General features: G+C 53.0%; 1 protein-coding gene across 2 annotated transcripts in view; it reads left to right on the plus strand.

Moving 5' to 3' along the window:
* The first annotated feature begins 93 nt into the window (after positions 1 to 93).
* TMCC2 (transmembrane and coiled-coil domain family 2) overlaps positions 94 to 18,830 on the plus strand; it is a 39,208-nt gene continuing 20,471 nt past the window's right edge. The window contains exons 1-3 of one of the 2 annotated variants that reach the window (XM_025855162.2): positions 94 to 323; positions 459 to 761; positions 13,222 to 13,749. In XM_025855162.2, coding sequence (XP_025710947.1) covers positions 555 to 761; positions 13,222 to 13,749 — 735 coding nt within the window. In that variant the 5' untranslated portion in view covers positions 94 to 323; positions 459 to 554. Of the gene's footprint in view, positions 324 to 458; positions 762 to 1,712; positions 1,803 to 13,221; positions 13,750 to 18,830 lie in introns of those variants that run through there. The other variant, XM_025855163.2, reaches the window with a different exon arrangement.

Below are 18,830 nucleotides of genomic sequence, written 5' to 3' on the forward strand. Positions count from 1 at the left end.
GGGGAGGGGCCCGGGCGCCCTGCGGGCTCCGCGGCCGGCCCATGCGGGGCGGGGGCCGGCGGCAGGGCCGGGGGGGGCGGGCCGCAGCCCGCGCCGCGGGCGGCCGCCGAAGACCTGCCCCGCCGGCTGCCCGGTGCCTTGCCTCGCCCAGCAGCCCGGCCCGCCGGGAGGGATGCGCCGTGCCGCCCAGCTCCCCTCCGCCCTGCCCGCACCCTGGAGCAGAAAGTTTGGGGGGCCGGGGGCTGTCTTCCTCCTCCCGCTCCAATGATTGCCCAAGGACTCCTGCTGCCCAGCCTCGACTGTGACCTGCCTCCGCTCCCCAGGTCGGAATGAACTATTCCAGGCTGTAACCGAGGCTCCGTGTCCTCGCCCCTCCCTCACCCTCCTTTAAAAAAGATTTATTTTTTAATTCAAGAAATTGTGACCCGCCGACTCCCCCCCCCTCGTTACTAATTTAGACCCCGGGCCTCGTTTTCTGAGTGTAAGAGGGGGTGCGGTCTCCCCCAAGACGGCGCGCTGGAAGGACAGATTCCCCTTGCCGACCCACATACACCATGAAGAGGTGCAAATCGGACGAGCTGCAGCAACAGCAGGGCGAGGAGGATGGAGCTGGGCTGGAAGATGTCGCTGGCCACCTGCCGGGCGCGGACCTCCGGCCTGGGGAGGCCACGGGTGCTAACTCGGCAGCCGGGCCAACTTCAGATGCGGGCGCTGCCGCGGCGCCCAACCCGGGGCCCCGAAGCAAGCCTCCTGATTTAAAGGTGAGCGCAGACCATCCCCTGGCAAGTCCGGCCGGCGACTTAGCTTTCCCCGCTCCACGCAGAAAAGTGCTTTCACGGATTGAAAGTGATGGGGAAGCCAGGCAAAGGTCAGAGAGGATGTTCGGCCTTAGAACCCTGGGCTGGACGTCAGGTACCATTTGTGCCTCCGTCTTTCAGCTCCATTTCAGGCCTCTGTGTTTGTTCCTCATTATTCAGCAGACCGTTCTAGTGACTCACCCACCCGAGATTGTTTGAATAATGTGTGTGAAGTGCTGTTCGCAGACAAAGGGCTGGAGAAATCCAAGATGCTAACTAAAAACTTGACATCACTTTCCCTCCTGTAAGATGGCAGGGGAAGAGAATTGCCGCGTGGGAGGCCAAGCAGAGGACCATTCATTTCCTTTGCTGAATTAATTTCCTCCTTTTGGGATCTTCCCGGCTGAAGCTCAGTTTGTCCATCTGTGAAAGGGGAGTGTGGAGTTCTTGCCGTTAGGTGGAGCCAGAGGTTAAGCTAGTGCTTGGAGATCCCTGCCTGCCTGCTGAACCAACCCCCAGGGTGGAGAACTGACAGGTGGCCAAGCGGTGCTTGGGCTGGTTTGGGGCACACATGCTGAGCCGGCAGTTAGAACCAGAATCCGAAAGAGCCTGTCACATGCAGCTGGGAGTCCTTTATTTTCTGGCCTGCGGTTGCCGAGACAATTATCGAGCTATGTTGAATATGTCTCTATATTAATTAAAACATAATGCACCTTTGCTGGAGCTGCCCCGGAGACTGCAGGCTCAGGATTTGCAAGCCGGCTCACCACGGGGCTGAGCAAGATGTCAGCCCGAGGAAGGAACTTAGATGCCTTGGAGATTGATGCCTCCGGGGAGATATTCTCCAGAGGGGGTGCAAGGTCTGGGCTAGGGGAGCCAAAGGACTCCATTATGTTAAATAGAGCCTGTATCCTATGGCAGCAACCACTAAGGAGCTTACCAGAATAAGCCAATGACATTCCTCGTTTGGCCTGAGCAGCTCAGAGTCAGGAAGTCAGAGCGCAGGTGAGTGTGCTCTGTGTTACCTGTCTTGTGTGCCTTGGGGAGGGGTAGGAAGGGACACAGCTAGCTCCTTGTGTGTACTCCAGAAAAACTGTGGTATTTACGTGAGTGTGACCTCTGGGGCTGTGGCTGCCCTTTCTGGAGTTTGGGGGCAAGCCTTATGTCTAACGCTGAGCTCCACTGGAGAGGCCCTGCGCAGGAGGCTTGTGCTTTTAGTCAGGCCCAAGGAGTCCTTGGTGCCTGTCCCAGCTGTCAGCTCTGAGCCCACCCTGTGTGGTCAAGAGGTGCGGTTCCTATTTTCAGGGAGATGATGAACGGACATGGGTGCCCTTAATGTGGATGTGGGAAGGAGGGGAGCCTTCTGCTGCACACTTGAGCCTCATCCCGGGCCCGTCCAAGATGAGTCTGGCCAGCAAACCCCGATTCCATGGCCAGATGGGTCCCTTGCCCTGAGTTGATGAGAAGCTGCCTTGGGAACTCCCCCACTCTCCAGCTCAGGCCAGCCGTGGAGACTGCCAGCTCTATTCATTCCCCTCGGTTGCCTACACGAGCGAAGGTGGGCTGCTGCTGGTGTGGGGGCTGTGGTGTCTTTGTCTCTGTAGATAATGCTGCCTTAGGGAGCTCGTTCATCTCCACCCTCCTATATCATCTCTCTCTCTCTTCTTCATCCTTTTTTTTTTTTTTTTTTTTGGCGACACCCTCACTGTGGTTAGGGCAGACTCAGCAGCAGCTCCACACCTGATATTAACTGCTGAACTTCCCTGAAGCAGAATTGAGATTCGATGCGGGAACAGGAGCCTCATCCCGCTCCCCCCAACACACATCCCTGAGGTAGATCACAGCCGTGTGGACCCAGGCTGGCCACAAGGAGGAAAAAACATAGCTGCTATCTGCTCAGTGGGAGCGTGGGGAGACAAGCAGCGCCTTTTCGTGTTTATCTCTGTCTGCTTTATCAAAACATGTTTACAAGGTACGGACTTTGGAAACCAGATAGGAACTTGGGGGCCATCGGAATTTGATTTGCTGGGTGATTGCAGGCAAATCACTCAACTTTTCTGAGCCTTTTTCTGGGAAAAAGGAATAGGAATATTGAAGTGTGTCCAAACTTGGTTTACAGGGCCCGAAAAGTTGTTTACCAGCAGTGGCACGGTTTTCCGATGATGGAAAAATTCCGTGCCTGGCTCTAGCACTGGGTAGAAGCAGGCTTGTTTCTTCCGGTGGTACCGGAAAGGGGCAAGTTTCATTTTTTTGTAACTCCCCCCACCCCCGACACCTGTGTTTGGCCTAGGAACATCAGCAGCTCTGGTTTTGTTTTCATTTTAAACTTGGGAGATACGGACTCTGGGTCCCCTGGTCCCGCTTCTGTTTTCTTGTGACAACTCCAGGCATTGTGATAGATTAAGTGCATTGGAGGAAATCTTCCTGAGAAAGGGGCAAAAAAATAAGAAGATTTGTCTGAACTACCTCCAGTGGCAATTGGGGCAGGGGGATTTTAGTGTTTGCCAAAGAGATCTGAATGCCCGAACTAGTGGTCGCCACTGGTTTCAGGGGCTCCTTTGGCCTCTCTCCACGGTCCTTCAGTGTTGTGGAGTGTATTACTCTGCACTGTAAATTTCTGGGTCTGGGATCCGGGATTATGGGGTGGGAGGGCCAGTGAAAAGAAGGAAAAATAGTTACACAGCAATCTTAAAGGAGCAATTATATAATTGTTACTGAAAAATCACCTGAAAAGGGACATTGCCTCACAGGAGGCTCATGCGGGTACTTGGGGGCCTTCTTCGCTGCTCCACACACTTGATGTGACACCGCCTGCAACAGGAACCCACAGTCCAGAGTCCCATCGCCCAGCCCCGTGTGGCCTGGAAGTCCTATTTAACCACCTCGGTTCATGTCTTGGTTCATTTGTGCTCATCATGTGCTGCTACCACATTCCCTGCTAGTTGGGGGGACAGGCCAGGATAGCTGGTAATGGAGAGAGTTTGCGGACCCAAAGTACACTGGAATTCTCTAGGAAGAAAACCCAGCTCCAGTAAGAATGGGGGTAGGGAGGAGCTCAGGGGTAACTACAGAGAGGGACACGGAACGCACATTCCTGTTAACAACATAGCATGTGGTAGCTGTTGCTGAGGCCTGGGATGAGTGGCTAAGCATTAAGAGTCAGCTGGTTCTGCCCCTGAGTTCTAGAAGCCTCAAGACAAGGAGGAAATCACCAGCCTCGGCACCTCTCCCACCCCTTCTGCAGCCAGAAGAATCGAGCCCTTCCTGAAAGGAAGACTCTGGGTGTGCCGGCCAGAGGCCTTCCCCTGATGTTCTTTTCCCCTCACAAAAGCCCCTATGAATAATTTCCCCAGGGATTTCTGGGCACTATTCATATTTTTCCCAGAAGAAAGAAGGGGGTGCCCTGAGGTCCATTGCTACAGTCCTGGTTCGAACTGCTTTTGACTCAAGACTCATGTGGGTTCCAGCTTATGTTCTCTCAGTCACACCATGCCCTGGCCTTCCTGCCTGATCACAGTGAAGAAGAGAAAAGGCAAGGAGAAGCCAAATAGCTGGGGGGACGTCCCAGCCGGAGACTGTGTGGGAGACCACCTTTCCTGGTGAGCACGGGCGTGGGAGCCCCTCGCGAATGGCCCGTGTTCCTTCAGCACTCCTGTAGAGAGTCCATGGGGAAGGGGTCAGGAGTCGACAGATACTGAACAACTGCAGTGGGAAAGGCACTGTTCTAAGCTGTGACATAGGACATGTATGGAAAAGTGTCTGAAAACATATGTACAGTTTACGACAGCAAAACAGACACCCCATCTACCTGCCGCCCAAGAAAGAGAACACTGACATTCCCAAAAGCCCTGCTTGTTTTTCTGTTTGACTTTTTTTTTTTTTAAGTAGGCTCTACACCCAACGTGGGACTTGAACTCATGACCCCAAAATCAAGAGTCGTGTGCTTCACCGACTGAGCCAGCCAGGCACCCCTTATTTGTTTTTGTTGTTTTGTTTGTTTGTTTGTTTGTTTTTTTAAGACCGTGGCTCTTGATCAAGTTGATGGGTTTCAGTGTCTCCACTTCTTCAGTGGAGGAGAAGACAAGCTACTTCATGGGAACGTGGGTGGGGTGAAGGAGTGTGTGTGCTCTGGGACTCTGGTGGAGAGTTCTGGTGGTAGAGTGGACCCTCTGTGGCCTTCTCCTAGTTCTGCTTTAGAGGTGATATGTTCAGGCTTGACGAGAGGCTAGAATAGATTTCCTCAGGGAAGTAGGATTGCTGTAGACCTCGGATCAGGGGAAGGGGAAATTCATTCTTTGGCAGCAGGTGGTACCTTGGCCTTCCAGGTAAGCTCCCGCTCAAACAGGACGCAATACTTGCAAGAAAATCATCCATCAGAGGACACATAGGTTTAAGGGTGCTTTGAGCAACATTCGATGGAGTCGATCAGAAGAGATGGGCTGAGAGCAAGATGCTTTTTTAAAAGATTTTATTTATTTATTTGAGAGAGAGAGAGAGCATGTGTGGATGGAGGAGCAGAGGGAGAGGGACCAGCAGACTCTGCTGAGCAGGGAGCTTGACATGGGGCTCGATCCCACAACCCTGAGATCATGACCTGAGCTGAAATTAAGATTCGGACGCTTAACCACCTGAGCCAGCCAAGCGCTCCTAGAGCAGGGTATTAGAGAGAGAATAGGATGTTAATGGCCAAATAAGAGGGGCCTTCTAAATGGGGGCAGTGGGATAGCAAGTGCCAGGGGCTTTGTGGGTCCAGGGTCCTTCTGTAAATAGTCAGGGATAGCTGAGGGGCAGCAGGAATGTCGAGGTTGCCTGGTGTTTACCCCACCTGCACCTAATGTGCGGAGGGCAAGGGATCCTGAGGCCCAAGGCTGCTCCACTCCCACCCCCTCTTGCCTTTGGTAATTTTCGGAGCGGCCCTGTTTGTGGGCTCCAGAGGAATTGGTGACCGATGGGAAAGCATGTGGCAAAGGCAGCTCTCTGTTCCCCTGCCACATCTTGGGTTCTAGATGAATTCGCAGCTGCCCTCTTGTTTCTAGTGCGAACTGTCTTGCAGGCTCAGTATTTACAGAATGTGCTTCTGTTTGTGTATCTAACCATCCTTAGCAGCCAATCCCATGAACAGCACTGTCTCCTTCTCCCTCAAAAAGGAATTGAAACATCAGATGAGACCTGAATTTTGGGTATAAGTTAATAAAAAAAAAAAAAGTGAGTGTCAGGAGCTGGGGGAAAAAAAGCTCACAAGGCTTCTTAGTGGTAGTTTTGGAGGCCAACTCAAAATTCCTCTGTGTTTTCATCTCTCCTCTAAGAAATGGCCTCTCCCTTTGAAATCCTCACAGACCAGGAGGGTACGTTCTTAGAAGGAGGCCAGGACTGGACAGTGTGCACCTTTATCAGCCAAACACTTAAACCTCTCTCCATGTTAAGAAGTTAGAACAAAGCGGTTGAAGGATGGCAGGTATGTTTTGTGGTTGTGTGAGAAAAGCAGTATTTGACTTTGCAAATCAAGTGGCTAACGGCTTCCTTATTCCAGCCAAGTTAACTGAGTCATGTCCACCCTGGAAAACAAAGCTGGCTTGTGAGCCCACGAGCCCTGACCCAAGCTGTGTGTGAAGTCGGTAAACGCACTCAGGGTTCTGGGTCTCTGTTCATCTCCTTCCAAGCCAGCTCAGTCTTGGCGCTTACTGGGATGACATAGACTCAGATAAGGCTTTGAACTGTAGCAGGAGGGATGTGGGTTAGACACAAGAGAAAGCTGCCTGACTGAGCATTTTATGTCTTTGGAAAAGGTCGTTGTCTAAGGATTAAATCCTTTTTCAGAGGGTTTTGTAGGCTTGGATGGTTTCTGGTCAGAAAATAAATAATGAGGCAGCAATCGCTGGGTAATATTAGGGACACAAAGATATAGATGGTGTAACTCCTGCCCTCCGTTCACTCATATTCTCATTGAGGATTCTGTCCATAAGCCAGTGAAAAGTTGGATAACAATTTGAGAGAGCACTAGGAACATGTCACAACGCACATGATTAATTGCAAGGTGAGTGGTGCAGATAATGAGCTCTCTGGAGCTCAGAGCAGGGCCGTGAGACCTGGTCGGGGATGGCTTCACAGAGGGGGCAGGCAGGGAAGGGTGGGGAGGACCACAGGAGGTACACAGGTAACTTTTTAAATCTTCTGTGCTGGTATATGTTGAGTCAGTTCTGCCTAGAGACCCAGGGGATGTGGCCACCTCCCCAGACTTGCACTGGCACCAGGCAGAATTCTCTAAGCGATAAAGGAAGGAGGAATTAAAATAAAATTGAGAATGGGGAAGTCATTTTTGCCCCTGGGTTGAGATCTGTTTTTCTAAGTGTCAGCTGTGATACTGGGGAAGAAAAAAATGATTCGAAAAATCTTTCATCACTGTTTCTAACAGAAACCCCAGACAGGCCTGAACACTGGCAGCTCCTCACTCCTCTCCAACATCATCTTCGTGGGTGCCAGACCTGGAGTCAGGGTGCCTCTCCCACTCCAGCCCCAGGCTTCCCACCCAAAGCTTCTTAAGGGCAATTGGAGACTTCCGCAATCCACTTTGTATCCTGAGAGTAGGACTCTGTGGGTTTTGACAGCGATTAGCTCTCTAATGCTGGCCCTGTTTCCATAGAGACCCTATAAATAGAGGAACGTTGGCGACCTAGGCTTGCTAAGGCTCATGGTGACCCAGTCACCCCACTGAACCCTCACAGCCGACGCTGTGGTGGGGCAGAGGGAGTTCCGAACCCAGGTGGGAGGAAGGGACGTGTGGTGAGCTGTCAGGTTGGGGTAAATAGCTATAGGTTAGCATGACTTGTTAAGAGCCTCACAGCTTTTCTGGGAGTTAAGAACACAGGGACCTGTAGGAATCAGAAGCCGCTTTTGGCTATTTTTAACCAGATGGTGCCAAAGACGCTGTACCCCAAAGCATTTCACTTCTGGCCTCATGCAGCTGTGTTGGCAGATTTTGGAGCACACTTCCCCTTTGGGGGACCCACACGCAGGGAGGAAAACGGATGAAGCCTAAATGTTTAGAGACCACAGCCTTCTCAGGAAGGATCTTTCAGAAATCATCCAAGTCACCCTTTCTTCCTGAGAGGATGATGGCACCCCAAGGACAGGGGGTCCTCTCTGCCCTGAAAAATAGGTCCGGGGGAGGGGACAGCAAATGCCCTGGCCTTCCCCTCCCCGGGCTTCGGCACCTGCCCTGGGAAGCCGTCCTTTCTGGCTAAGTCCTGGCTTCCGGGCAGCTCCGGGACAGTTTTCCCGCATTCTATTACATCGGAAGAGCTCTTGTTTATGTCTCACCCCTAACTTTGAAACATCTCAGCTCTCTTCTAATACATGGCTTCGTTTGGCCACCAAAATGGTTTCTGGCAGCTGGGGAAAAGCAAAAGTCAGTGTGGAAAAGCAAGTGACATTTAGTAGCTGGAACCTGTTAGTCAGAGCAGGTGGTGCTTTCTGCTGCGTTGGTGGCCAAGTTCCCTGAAGCTAGTCACCATGGTTTTCCTCATTTCCAAAACTTGTGGCTGGTTATGTGTACGGGCTGAGTTGTTGGTGTTGTGTTTTTTTTTTTTTTTGAACACTTACCATGTTATGTCAAAACTCCTCAACTGTCTCCTCTCTGACACCTACCTGCAGAAGCACCCCAGCTCCTGTGTCACCCAGCTTTCTGGCCTTGCACTTTGTGAGGGAAAACCCCTTCATTTGGAGCAACACCCCCGTCCCATTATTTTTTTACTTCTTTTTTGTTCTTTCCCCTCCTGCCTACTGCAGACTTTAGCAGGCTCCTCGGTGCTGCTGGGGCAAAGGTCCTGTGGTCATCCAGCCGCTATCCGTAGCTTTCCTTCACCCGCAGAACAGATGGGGAAGGCGTGAACTGAAGGCCGACAGTGGTTAAAGCCCTTACCTGCATCCTACAATGTAGCATGGGCAGATCAACCACCACAGTTGGGGGGGGGCATCTCCCCCTGGCCCAGGTGTTTTGGGTTTGTTTTAAACCTACCCGTGAGACTGTTCTGGGATGTCTGTAAATACTACGTCTGCTTTAGTCTTGGAATCAGTGTGTGAGCCAGTGAAGGTAAATTAGACCGGAGGTCGGAGCCTTGTCTGTGTAACTTGGATGAGCCACTGCACTGTGCTGAACCTCAGTTTTTTTATCTGCAAAACGGAGACGCTGATACTAGTCCCGCTTTCCCTCCTGAGATGAAGCTCTAGCATCAGGTTAGAATGACCGCGTAAATTGGAAAGTGCTTTTAAAAATGCTGTATGGTGGGCGCCTGGGTGGCTCAGATGGTTAAGCAACCGCCTTCGGCTCAGGTCATGATCCCGGAGTCCTGGGATCGAGTCCCACATCGGGCTCCCTGCTCAGCAGGGAGTCTGCTTCTCCCTCTGACCCTCTTCCCTCTCATGCTCTCTCTCATTCTCTCTCTCTCAAATAAATAACTAAATAAATAATCTTAAATTTAAAAAAATGCTGTATGGTTTTAAAGTAAACTGACCAAGGATTTTAGGATTCGAGGCAACAGGACAGACGGTGGCTGCTGGCCACCACACCTCTGCCCGTTTCCCGGGGCCCAGGGGGGAGGAAATGGCTCCGAGCTCTGGGGAACTCTGGTGAAGTCTTTTGAGGGGAACCGAGCAGATCTAGAAGATGGGCCTCGGAGTTGGAGAAGCTAGGTCAGAAGTGGTCGGGAGAGGACAAAGAGACCTGGAATGGAATACTAGAAGGACGATGTGTAATATGTAATGTGACTGTTTGGCAGGAGCAGCTGGGCCAATGCCAGAGCCAGCTGGCCCCATCCGTGATGCCTGGAGGGAGGGCTGCTATCAGCTTGGGCCTGAGGAGGAAGGCATGTCCTGGCCATCTCTGGTCTGGAGGCCACAGGATCTGGTCATTTCCAGGTTGATGGCAGAGTGCGCTCCCCAGTTCGTCTGCCGTGCACATGTTGGCTCTGCCCGGAGCAGATGCAGGTGGGCCTCCTGGCCCTGCCTCAGGCTGGCCCTGCGGGGAGGGTTCCTCCCACGGGGGAGCCTGGCGCAGCGCAACCTGACGGCGCCAGGGCTACTCCGGAATTAAATTCTTGAGAAGGAATGGTGGTAGCCTTCATCTCCTCATTGAGACGTAGAAGTGTTTCTACTGTTGCTTTTATTAGTGTCTGGGAAAATCGAGTAAGATAACGTGAGAAGGAAACACACCTTGAAAACTGTAAACCGTGAGTCCATGGTGAGTTGCACTGAGGTGACATATCTGGTCTGTAAAATGGGTGATGGAAGGGCCCTGCCTACTTTGAGGATGGTGGTGGGGAGACTCAAATGAGGCCAAAAATGGAAATCCTAAACTTTTACACAAATCCACGGTAGTGTAGTTACTGACATCCAGATGTCGGCACAGCTGCTCCACAAACAGCCCAGAGGTGTAAAGACACAGAAGGAGCGGGGTCAGCTCATTCAGATCTAAACGTGGGGTTTTTTTCTTGGTTTCTGCATGGTCTAAGGTTTTCTTTTTTTTTTTTTAAAGATTTTGTTTATTTATTTGAGAGAGAGAGAAAGAAGGAGATCATGAGCGGGGGTGGAGGGGAAGGATAGAGGGAGAAGCAGACTCCCCACTGAGCAGGGAGCCCGATGTGGGAATTGATCCCAGGACCCCGAGATCATGACCTGAGCTGAAGGCAGATGCTTAACCAATGGAGCCACCCAGGCGGTCTAAGGTTTTCCGCTCTGTGAGCTTGTTTCTAGAAAAAAAGAAAATTCAGTCCATGTAACTCTTTTAACTTTTTTTTTTAAGATTTTATTTACTTATTTGAAAGAGAGCAGACAGAGCACGAGTAGGGGGGTGTGGCAGAGGGAGAGGGAGAAGCAGACTCCCCACTGAGCAGGGAGCCTGATGCAGATCCCAAGGCCCTTAGATCATGACCTGAGCTGAAGGCAGGTGTTTCACTGACTGAGCCACCCAGGCATCCCACCTCTTTGAACTGTTTTCTTTTTTTTAATTAGTTTTTTAAGGTACTTTCTTTTCCTTATGATATTCCTTTTTTTTTTAAAGATTTTAAAATTTTATTTATTCAACAGAGAGAGAGAGAGCACAAGCAGGGGGAGTGGCCAAGGGAGAAGGAGAAGCAGACTCCCTGCTGAGCAGGGACCCCCCCCCCCAATGTGGGACTTGATCCCAGGACCCCGGGATCATGACCCGAGCTGGAGGCAGATGCTCAACCAACTGTGCCACCCACGTGCCTCTTGAACTGTTTTTCAAAAATGAGTTTGTCTCGTGAGATTATGGGTGGTTCCTCACAAAGACCTGCTGTGGCTCCGTGAGCCCCAAATGGCCGGGTTCTAAGGTTCCCTCTTAGGAGTTACACAGTGTGGTCCTCACCAGCTCCTGCACATCCTCGTCCCCCACTTTGGCTCTGAAGCTCTCTGCCTGGGGCTCGGTCTGGCCAAATCAGTCAACCCCCGGACAGATGCTGTCTGGAATTAGACCACACGCTGTCTCGCCCTGGCCTGAGCCGTCCTGCCTGTAGGAGCAGCAGAGCTGCGGGGGAAGGCTGGGGCCAGGGCAGCGCCGGGCTCTGCAGCCTAAGTGGTTGGTTCCAATCTGAGGGGCAAGACACTCATTTAGAAACCACATTCTAAAGAAGCGGTCACGGGCGCCTGGGTGGCTCAGTTGGTTAAGCGACTGCCTTCGGCTCAGGTCATGATCCTGGAGTCCCAGGATCGAGTCCCACATCGGGCTTCCTGCTCGGCAGGGAGTCTGCTTCTCCCTCTGACCCTCTTCCCTCTCGTGCTTTCTATCTCTTGTTCTCTGTCTCTCAAATAAATAAATAAAATCTTTAAAAAAAAAATAAAGAAGCGGTCACATTACTGACTGCGCTACAAGGCATGCCCACAGAAGTAAAGTTTATTATTTATTTTTTATGTTTACCAGTTTATTATAAAAGGTATTACAAAGGCTACAGATGACTAGCCAGATGGAGAGGTACCTGGGACGAAGCGTGGAAGGGTCCTAAGGGCAGAAGCTTCTATTCTGATGGAACGAGGGTGCACCACCCTCCGGCATGTGGATGTGTTCACCAACCTGGAAGTTCCAGTAAAGGTTATTTTATTGCTAACTATATCAGAAATGAGACTCAGTCAGCAGAGCCTGTGGCTCTTGATCTCAGGGTTGTGAGTTCGAGTCCCACGTTGGGTGTAGAGATTACTTGAAAATAATTGAATTTTTTTTAAAAAAAGGAATCAGATTGGCTACAAATAACAGAAAGTCGTACTGGAGTTCTGTAGACAAAAATCAGTTTATTTCATGCAGCCAGAATTCTAAGATAGGCATTCACAACTGCGCTGGTGGCACCATGGGGCCATCACATTCCCAAGCCTGTGTCTTGCGGCTCTCGTGTGTGTGTGCAGCCCTTCATCATCATGCCAGTCATCTTGTGTCTGCAGGATGGCTGCTGCAGGTCCAGACATTACATCTACATTCCAGACGGGAAGAAGTAGGAAGGGTGAGGATCTTTATCAGGAAAGCAAGTGTTGCTAGAAACTCTCACCTTGCTTTTCACTGGCTAAAGCTATCATGTGGCTACTCCTAGCTGCAAGGGAGTGTGATAAAGGAAGGATTTTCAGCAAGGTGCATGAAGGCCAGGCAGTTTGGCTGGTAAGAAAGGGGAATAGACGTGCAGTAGGCACTTAGCAGTGTACCGCAACAGTATGGCCCCGATTTTCTCAGAGAATGTTGCAACGAGGCATCTCTGGAAATGGCTGCCTGGTGGTCTGAAAGAGCCAGTGCAGCTTGAAGGAGAACCTAACTCAGAAGGAGGGAGGGACCAGAGGGTAGGGAGGGGGTGGGGAATCAATCCAGAGGGATACAACCCTGGGGGCCAAGTGCTACTGGTGGGTGCCACTGAGCCCCAGGCTAGCCACAGGATATCATGCCCAGTAACCCCGAACCATGTATTGGTTGGGAATGTCCTATGGGGGGTCGTGGGGGATACATCTCTTTGGGACTAAAAGAGGAGTGGGTCAGAGTTTACCACCTTCCTTGGCATGACAGGCCATTTGCAGGGATCTTCCAGATTCAGACAGTTGTAGTGGTTTCACTGGTCTCCCAAGAACAGACCCCTCCCCCCATAGGGGAGCCTGGGTGGCTCAGTCGTTAGGCGTCTGCCCTCGGCTGAGGTTGTGGTCCCAGAGTCCTGGGATCGAGCCCCACATCGGGCTCCCCGCTCAGCGGGAAGCCTGCTTCTCCCTCTCCCACTCCCCCTGCTTGTGTTCCCTCTCTCGCTGTGTCTCTCTCTGTCAAATAAATACAATCTTTAAAACAAACAAACAAACAGACAGACACCCCCCCCCCCCAGCTCTGTCCTCACCAACTGGGTGTTCCAGAGCATTCCACTCACTAGCTTCTTCATCTCTCTCCCTTAAGAAAATCCAGCAGCTCTCAGAGGGCTCCATGTTTGGCCACGGCCTGAAGCACCTGTTCCACAGCCGGCGCCGGTCACGGGAGAGGGAGCATCAGCCGTCTCAGGATTCCCAGCAGCAGCAGGGCATGTCCGACCATGACTCCCCAGACGAGAAGGAGCGCTCCCCGGAGATGCACCGCGTCTCCTACGCCATGTCCCTGCACGACCTGCCCGCGCGGCCCACCGCCTTCAACCGCGTGCTGCAGCAGATCCGCTCCCGGCCATCGATCAAGCGGGGCGCCAGCCTGCACGGCGGCGTGGCCGGCGGGGGTGGCGGCGGCAGCCGGCGCACCAAGAGCAGCTCCCTGGAGCCCCAGCGCAGCAGCCCCCACCTGCTGCGCAAGGCCCCCCAGGACAGCAGTCTGGCCGCCATCCTGCACCAGCACCAGTGCCGCCCCCGCTCCTCCTCCACCACCGACACGGCCCTGCTGCTGGCCGACGGGGCCAATGTGTACCTCCTGGCCGAGGAGGCTGAGGGCGGCGGCGACAAGGTGAGGCGGGGCGCAAGGGGGCCTCGGTGGGGCGAGGAGGTCCTCAGAGGCCAGAGCCGGCGGCGGTGGCGGAGGGGCCGCCGGATACCCACCCCCCGGGGGGGGTGGAGAGGGGCTGAGCTGAGGGCTCTGCCTGGCGGGTACCCAGACCCTGCTCCCCCCAGACCTCTCTGCCCTGTTCCAGGAGTCAGAGGTAGGACTGACCCAAAGCAAGAGATGATCCCTGAATGGCTCATTTCTGTTTCGGGGCTTTTCAAAATTTTAGTTTGCTCCGGCTGATGTGAATTCCAGCTTGTTTACCTTAAACATGCTATTGAGAAGCCCTTTGTGCAGTTGGTTAAAAGCCCAGACTAGCACCGACCCTGGCTCTGCCACATGTTGGTGCACCAGTCACTTAACCTCTGTGTACCTCAGTTTCACCAACTGAAGGTGAGAATAATAACAGTAGAGTTGTTTTAGGATCGAATGGGTTCATATTTATATAAATACTTGGCATGGAGCCTGGCACAGTATCGTTTTTATTATTATTACCAACCAAAGAAGATAGGAGAGGAATCCATGAAGGGTTGTTTGGTAAGGAGAACATCTAGTTTGGCACTTCCTGAATTTCTGTCTTCATTCCTTTCTTCACATGACAAGTACTTACTGAACACTTGTTATGGGCTGTAAGAGTGAACAAGATGAAGGTGCTGTGTTCACGCAGCTTACTGAGCAGAGGGGAGGCAGGTGGGTGGATGGGCAGAATAGGGTGATAAGGTTGTGATAGAGGCTATGGGGGGTTTTGGGGGCAGGGGAAGAGAGGGGAGTTGGCAAAGACCTTCTGGAGGAAGCCATTGAGTTGAATCTTGAAGGAGTATAATTTGGCCAGGGAAGAACGAGGGGAAGGGAGAGGGGGAGGGGAGGGGAGGGTGTAGCATGCACAGAAACCAGCTAGCTGGGGCAGGGGGCCCCGGGCTTCACTGTGGTCGGAGCATCCAGCTCTGCTGGAGGCTGGCAGGGATCACAAGGGCAGTGTGAAACTATCCATGGGTGTTGGGCAGCCAGCTGGGGGGAGGCGGTCCCCCTGGGTCTCCGTGTAGGACTGGAAAGATAGACTGGGAGTGGAGTGGAGGCAGGAGTGGAGTGGAGGCAGGAGTGGAGTCAAGGAAACTGTGTTTGGAGCTACCAGAGGAGACTAGGCTGCAGGGAGGCTGGAAAGGAAACAAATTCAGAAGGCATTTGGAAGTTGGAATCAATAGACCAGGAGACATGGGAGTGGGAGCAGGGACCTTCAGGAGCCATCCAGTTAAAGAGCACCAACTGGCAGTCAGTCGGGTTCCTGAGGGAGAGGTCTGGGGTTGGGCTAGCACTTTGGGAGTCAGCACTGAGCTGGAACTCATGGCATGCGTCGAGCGAGCGGGAGGCCAAGGACAGATCCGACGTGTAAGGGACAGAGCAGCCAGACATGTAGGAGTCGTCCTGGAGAGAGGTGATGCTGAAGCAAAAGGAGGAAGGAGTTTGCAGGAGGAGGGAAGTACTCAACAGAGCGAAATGTAGCAGGAGTGACAGGTCACCTCGGAGTTCGGAAATGTACACGCAGTCGCAAGCAGTGGGGGTCATTGGTAACCAGCAAGAAACCTGTTTCAGTGGATCGAGGAGATGGTGGCATTGGGGACAGCATGTGTTGCTCATCTGGGAGAAAGGATGGCAGATACTGGATTGAGGCACTTTGGGTTTTGTTGGTTTTTTAAAGATGCAGGGGGAGAGTTGTGCATCACAGAGGGCCTCGCCAGCAAGGAAAAGGACTTCTGACTTTTTTCCCAAGTGAGATGGGAAGTCATTAGAAGGTTTTTGTACAGATATGGGACACCTTTTAAGAAGATCGCTGTAGGGGCGCCTGGGTGGCTCAGTTGGTTAAGTGTCTGTCTTCAGCTCAGGTCATGATCCCAGGGTCCTGGGATCGAGCCCCACATCGGGCTCCCTGCTTCTCCCTATCCCTCTGGCGCTCCCCCTGCTTGTGCGCTCTCTCTCTGTCAAATAAATACGGATAATCTTTTAAAGAAGAAGAAGAAGAAGAAAAAGAAGATCTCTGTGGTTGTTGTGTGGAGAACAGGCTATGAGCCAGGGTGCGAACCTGGAGTCCAGCCAGGAAGCTATTGAAATCGCCCGGGCATGAGGTGGCGGTGGCTTGCAGCTGGGTGGGAGTGGTGGAGGTGGGGAGGAGGGGCTGGATCCTGGATTTGCTTCCGAGCTCGAGGTACCCCCATCTCTGACGGATGTGGAGCATGACAGGAAGGAAGCAGGCAAAGATAGCACACAGGTTTTTGGCCTGGCAGCTGGAAAGAAGAAATTGCCATTAATTGAGTTGGGGAAACAGGCAAATGGAACAGATATCTGGCAGGGGCCATGGGGGCCAGAAATCAGAGCAAGGTTTTGGACGGATTATGTTTGAGATGACTATTCAACATCCACGTGGAAATGCCAAAGAAGCAGTCAGATATGTGAGTGGATTCTTGGGGAGAGATCCAGGCTGGAGGCATACGTTTGGGAATTGTCATTGTAGAGACAGGATTTAAAAACGATGGCACTGGACCATTTGCAAGCGTCGTTTCGCTGTGGAGGGTGTGTTCCAAGAGTGAGATCTGCCTCTGTCAGCTGAAAGGCCTTGTGGAGTGGGGACCTGGAGGGGCCCAGCAGAATGAACTGAGTTATCAGCTTGTAGTGAGCGAGTGCTCTGCGTGCAACCGTAGCCCGGCCCACCTCTCTGTGCTGAGTCAGTGAAAACACTTTAAAAATGAAATTAGAACGATCCTGTCAAGCGAGGGTCCCTGGGACCACAGCTGCTTTCTGAGGGGGGGAATGTGAACCTTGTATTCTCCGGCTGCCTGAGCAGACGGAGTGGGTGGGCGGCGGGCAGTGGTTCGAAGCTGATGAAGGCTTGTTGATGTTTGGTGACTGGGCGTGCAGGGGGCTTGGGGCTTGGGGCTTGGGGGCAGGCGCATCCGCTGGGGAGCTTCTCCCCAGGCTTTTGCCCGTGGCTGGTGCTTGATCTTCACACTGCCCCCGACGTGGCCGGAGTTCTCCTCTTGCCATTGGGGGAAGACCAGGGCTGGACACTCTTGGGCAACCTGCTGGGAAGGACGGTTCCCTGGGTTCAGGGTGGTCACAGGGGAAAGGGCAGTTCCTGTGATTGTCTTCTATCAGTATTTAGAACTTTCAGCTTTCCCAAACTCTGCCGTATTATTGCCTGGTTAATAACATCCCCATGAAGCTGCCAGAGTGGGCCCTATCTCCGTTTTCCAGCTGAAGAGACAAGGCCTAGAGGAATGAGGACACTGCTTCCTGAGGACACCCGGCCACTTCCTGGCAGAGAGGAGAACGGATCCCACATTCTAGGGGGTTCGTCGGGCCAAACAGACGTGAAGTCACTACAAGTAGTAGGGACCCTTTTATGCAGTATCCACAGGGCGCGGGTCTGCCTAGGCTCGAGAGGGTGACACTATGGCTTGGTTGCCTCCCCCCCCCGCCCAGTTACACAGCTTTCCTGCCCTGTAACTGTCCCGCCAGGCATAGGCGAGGCCCTGGGGAGCTCCTGAGGAGGAAAGGGGTCTTCTAGCCTCCAGGAAAGTCCGCCGTGTCAGCTGACTCCCCCAGACCCGGAGACCATTGGTCCGTGTGAGATGCTCTGGTGGTTCCTCCCCAGTCTCTGGGCATGAATAGAAGGTATTCTTCTCTCTAGTAAACACAGCTCCCCACATGCTCTCTGCAAGCTCCCTGGTGATTACGAGCATCTATTTTTAATTCATAAGCCTCCCCCACTACCCACACCCCTTGCCATTGTTTGGAACTCACCAGCTGGCTTTCGGACCAGAGCGGCCCTGGCGGGGGTTGAGTTACTGGAACAGCCTGGAAGCAGCTCTAGCTCCTCAACTGTCATGGAGAGGCTCACCTAGCCCCCACCCAAAGAGAGCAGAGGGCCTGGTGCCCCGAGGACAGCAGGAGTGCAGCAGGGGGACAAGCCAGGGGCTCACAGTCCTGGGAAGCAGCTCAGCCTTGGTGACATCATTGGGCTGTCATTGTTCCCTCCAGATCCAGTGAGCTGTTTTTGACATTGTGCCTTAAATGATTTCCCCTTAAAAGCAAAAACAGATGCCTATCTCTGTCCCCTATCTTGCTTTCTACCATTTGTTGGGGCACTGGGACACTGGCAGGTGCATAGAGAATGCTGGTGACATCTGGGTTCTCCATCTGTGTGTAGCGTGGCCTTAACCTCTGGGAATCCTGGGCCCCGGGGCTGCAGCAGGAACCACTGGGTGCAGGGGCCGTGGAGTTGGGCTGCCTGGTTTCCCGGCAGATGAGTTCATTCTCTCTCTCCTTCCCTCCCTCCCTGTCTCTGTCTCTTTTTGCTGAGCAGCAGTTCCTAGAAAATGTGTACTCTCAGAGAAACCTAGTAGCTTTTCCTGTCCCACCCTCATTTCCTGCTCCCAGCCTTTCAGGGAGCGGATTAGCCCCTGCCGGGGTCAGAGGCTTAGATCCCCCTTTCCTCATTTCTTCCACATCTGGCTTGGTCATTGCTTCCCTCTTGGCCTTGGTCAAAACTTTGCCCCAGCTGTCACCCCATGTCCCACACCCCTTCTGGGCTTCTGCAAGGGGCACCCAGCTGGAGGGTCTCGGGAGAGGGATCGTGCAGGAACGCTGGGTTGATGGCCAGCTCTGCCAGGCTGGCGCCTGACCTTCCCCTTCTGTGTGGTATGGTGGGTGCGCTCTGAGGACAAGGAGGGGTATGCGGTGGGAGCCTGGAGCTCACAGAGGGTGTCTGGATAGCCTTAGGAGACCAGTTGGGAGGTGCTCCGTGTGGCAGGACTTTTGCTGACAGGCCGGCCTGCTGCCCCTGCTGAACCAGAATAGTTAGGGTGGGGGAGGGCCAGGTGCACACAGGTGCACACAGTGAAGTGCAGAGGGTGGAGGAATCATGTCATGACTGGCTACTTCCTGTGGCCTTGGGGAGGTCTTATCTCCAGGCTCCAGGTGGGGAAACCAGGGATGTTCAGCTCATCACCCAAACCAGAGCAGACTCTGGACACAGAGCAGACTCTTCCACC

Source organism: Callorhinus ursinus, unplaced genomic scaffold (assembly GCF_003265705.2).
Source record: "Callorhinus ursinus isolate GAN/ISIS: 27379988/994484 unplaced genomic scaffold, GSC_fseal_2.0 scaffold57, whole genome shotgun sequence".
Lineage (NCBI taxonomy): Eukaryota > Metazoa > Chordata > Mammalia > Carnivora > Otariidae > Callorhinus > Callorhinus ursinus.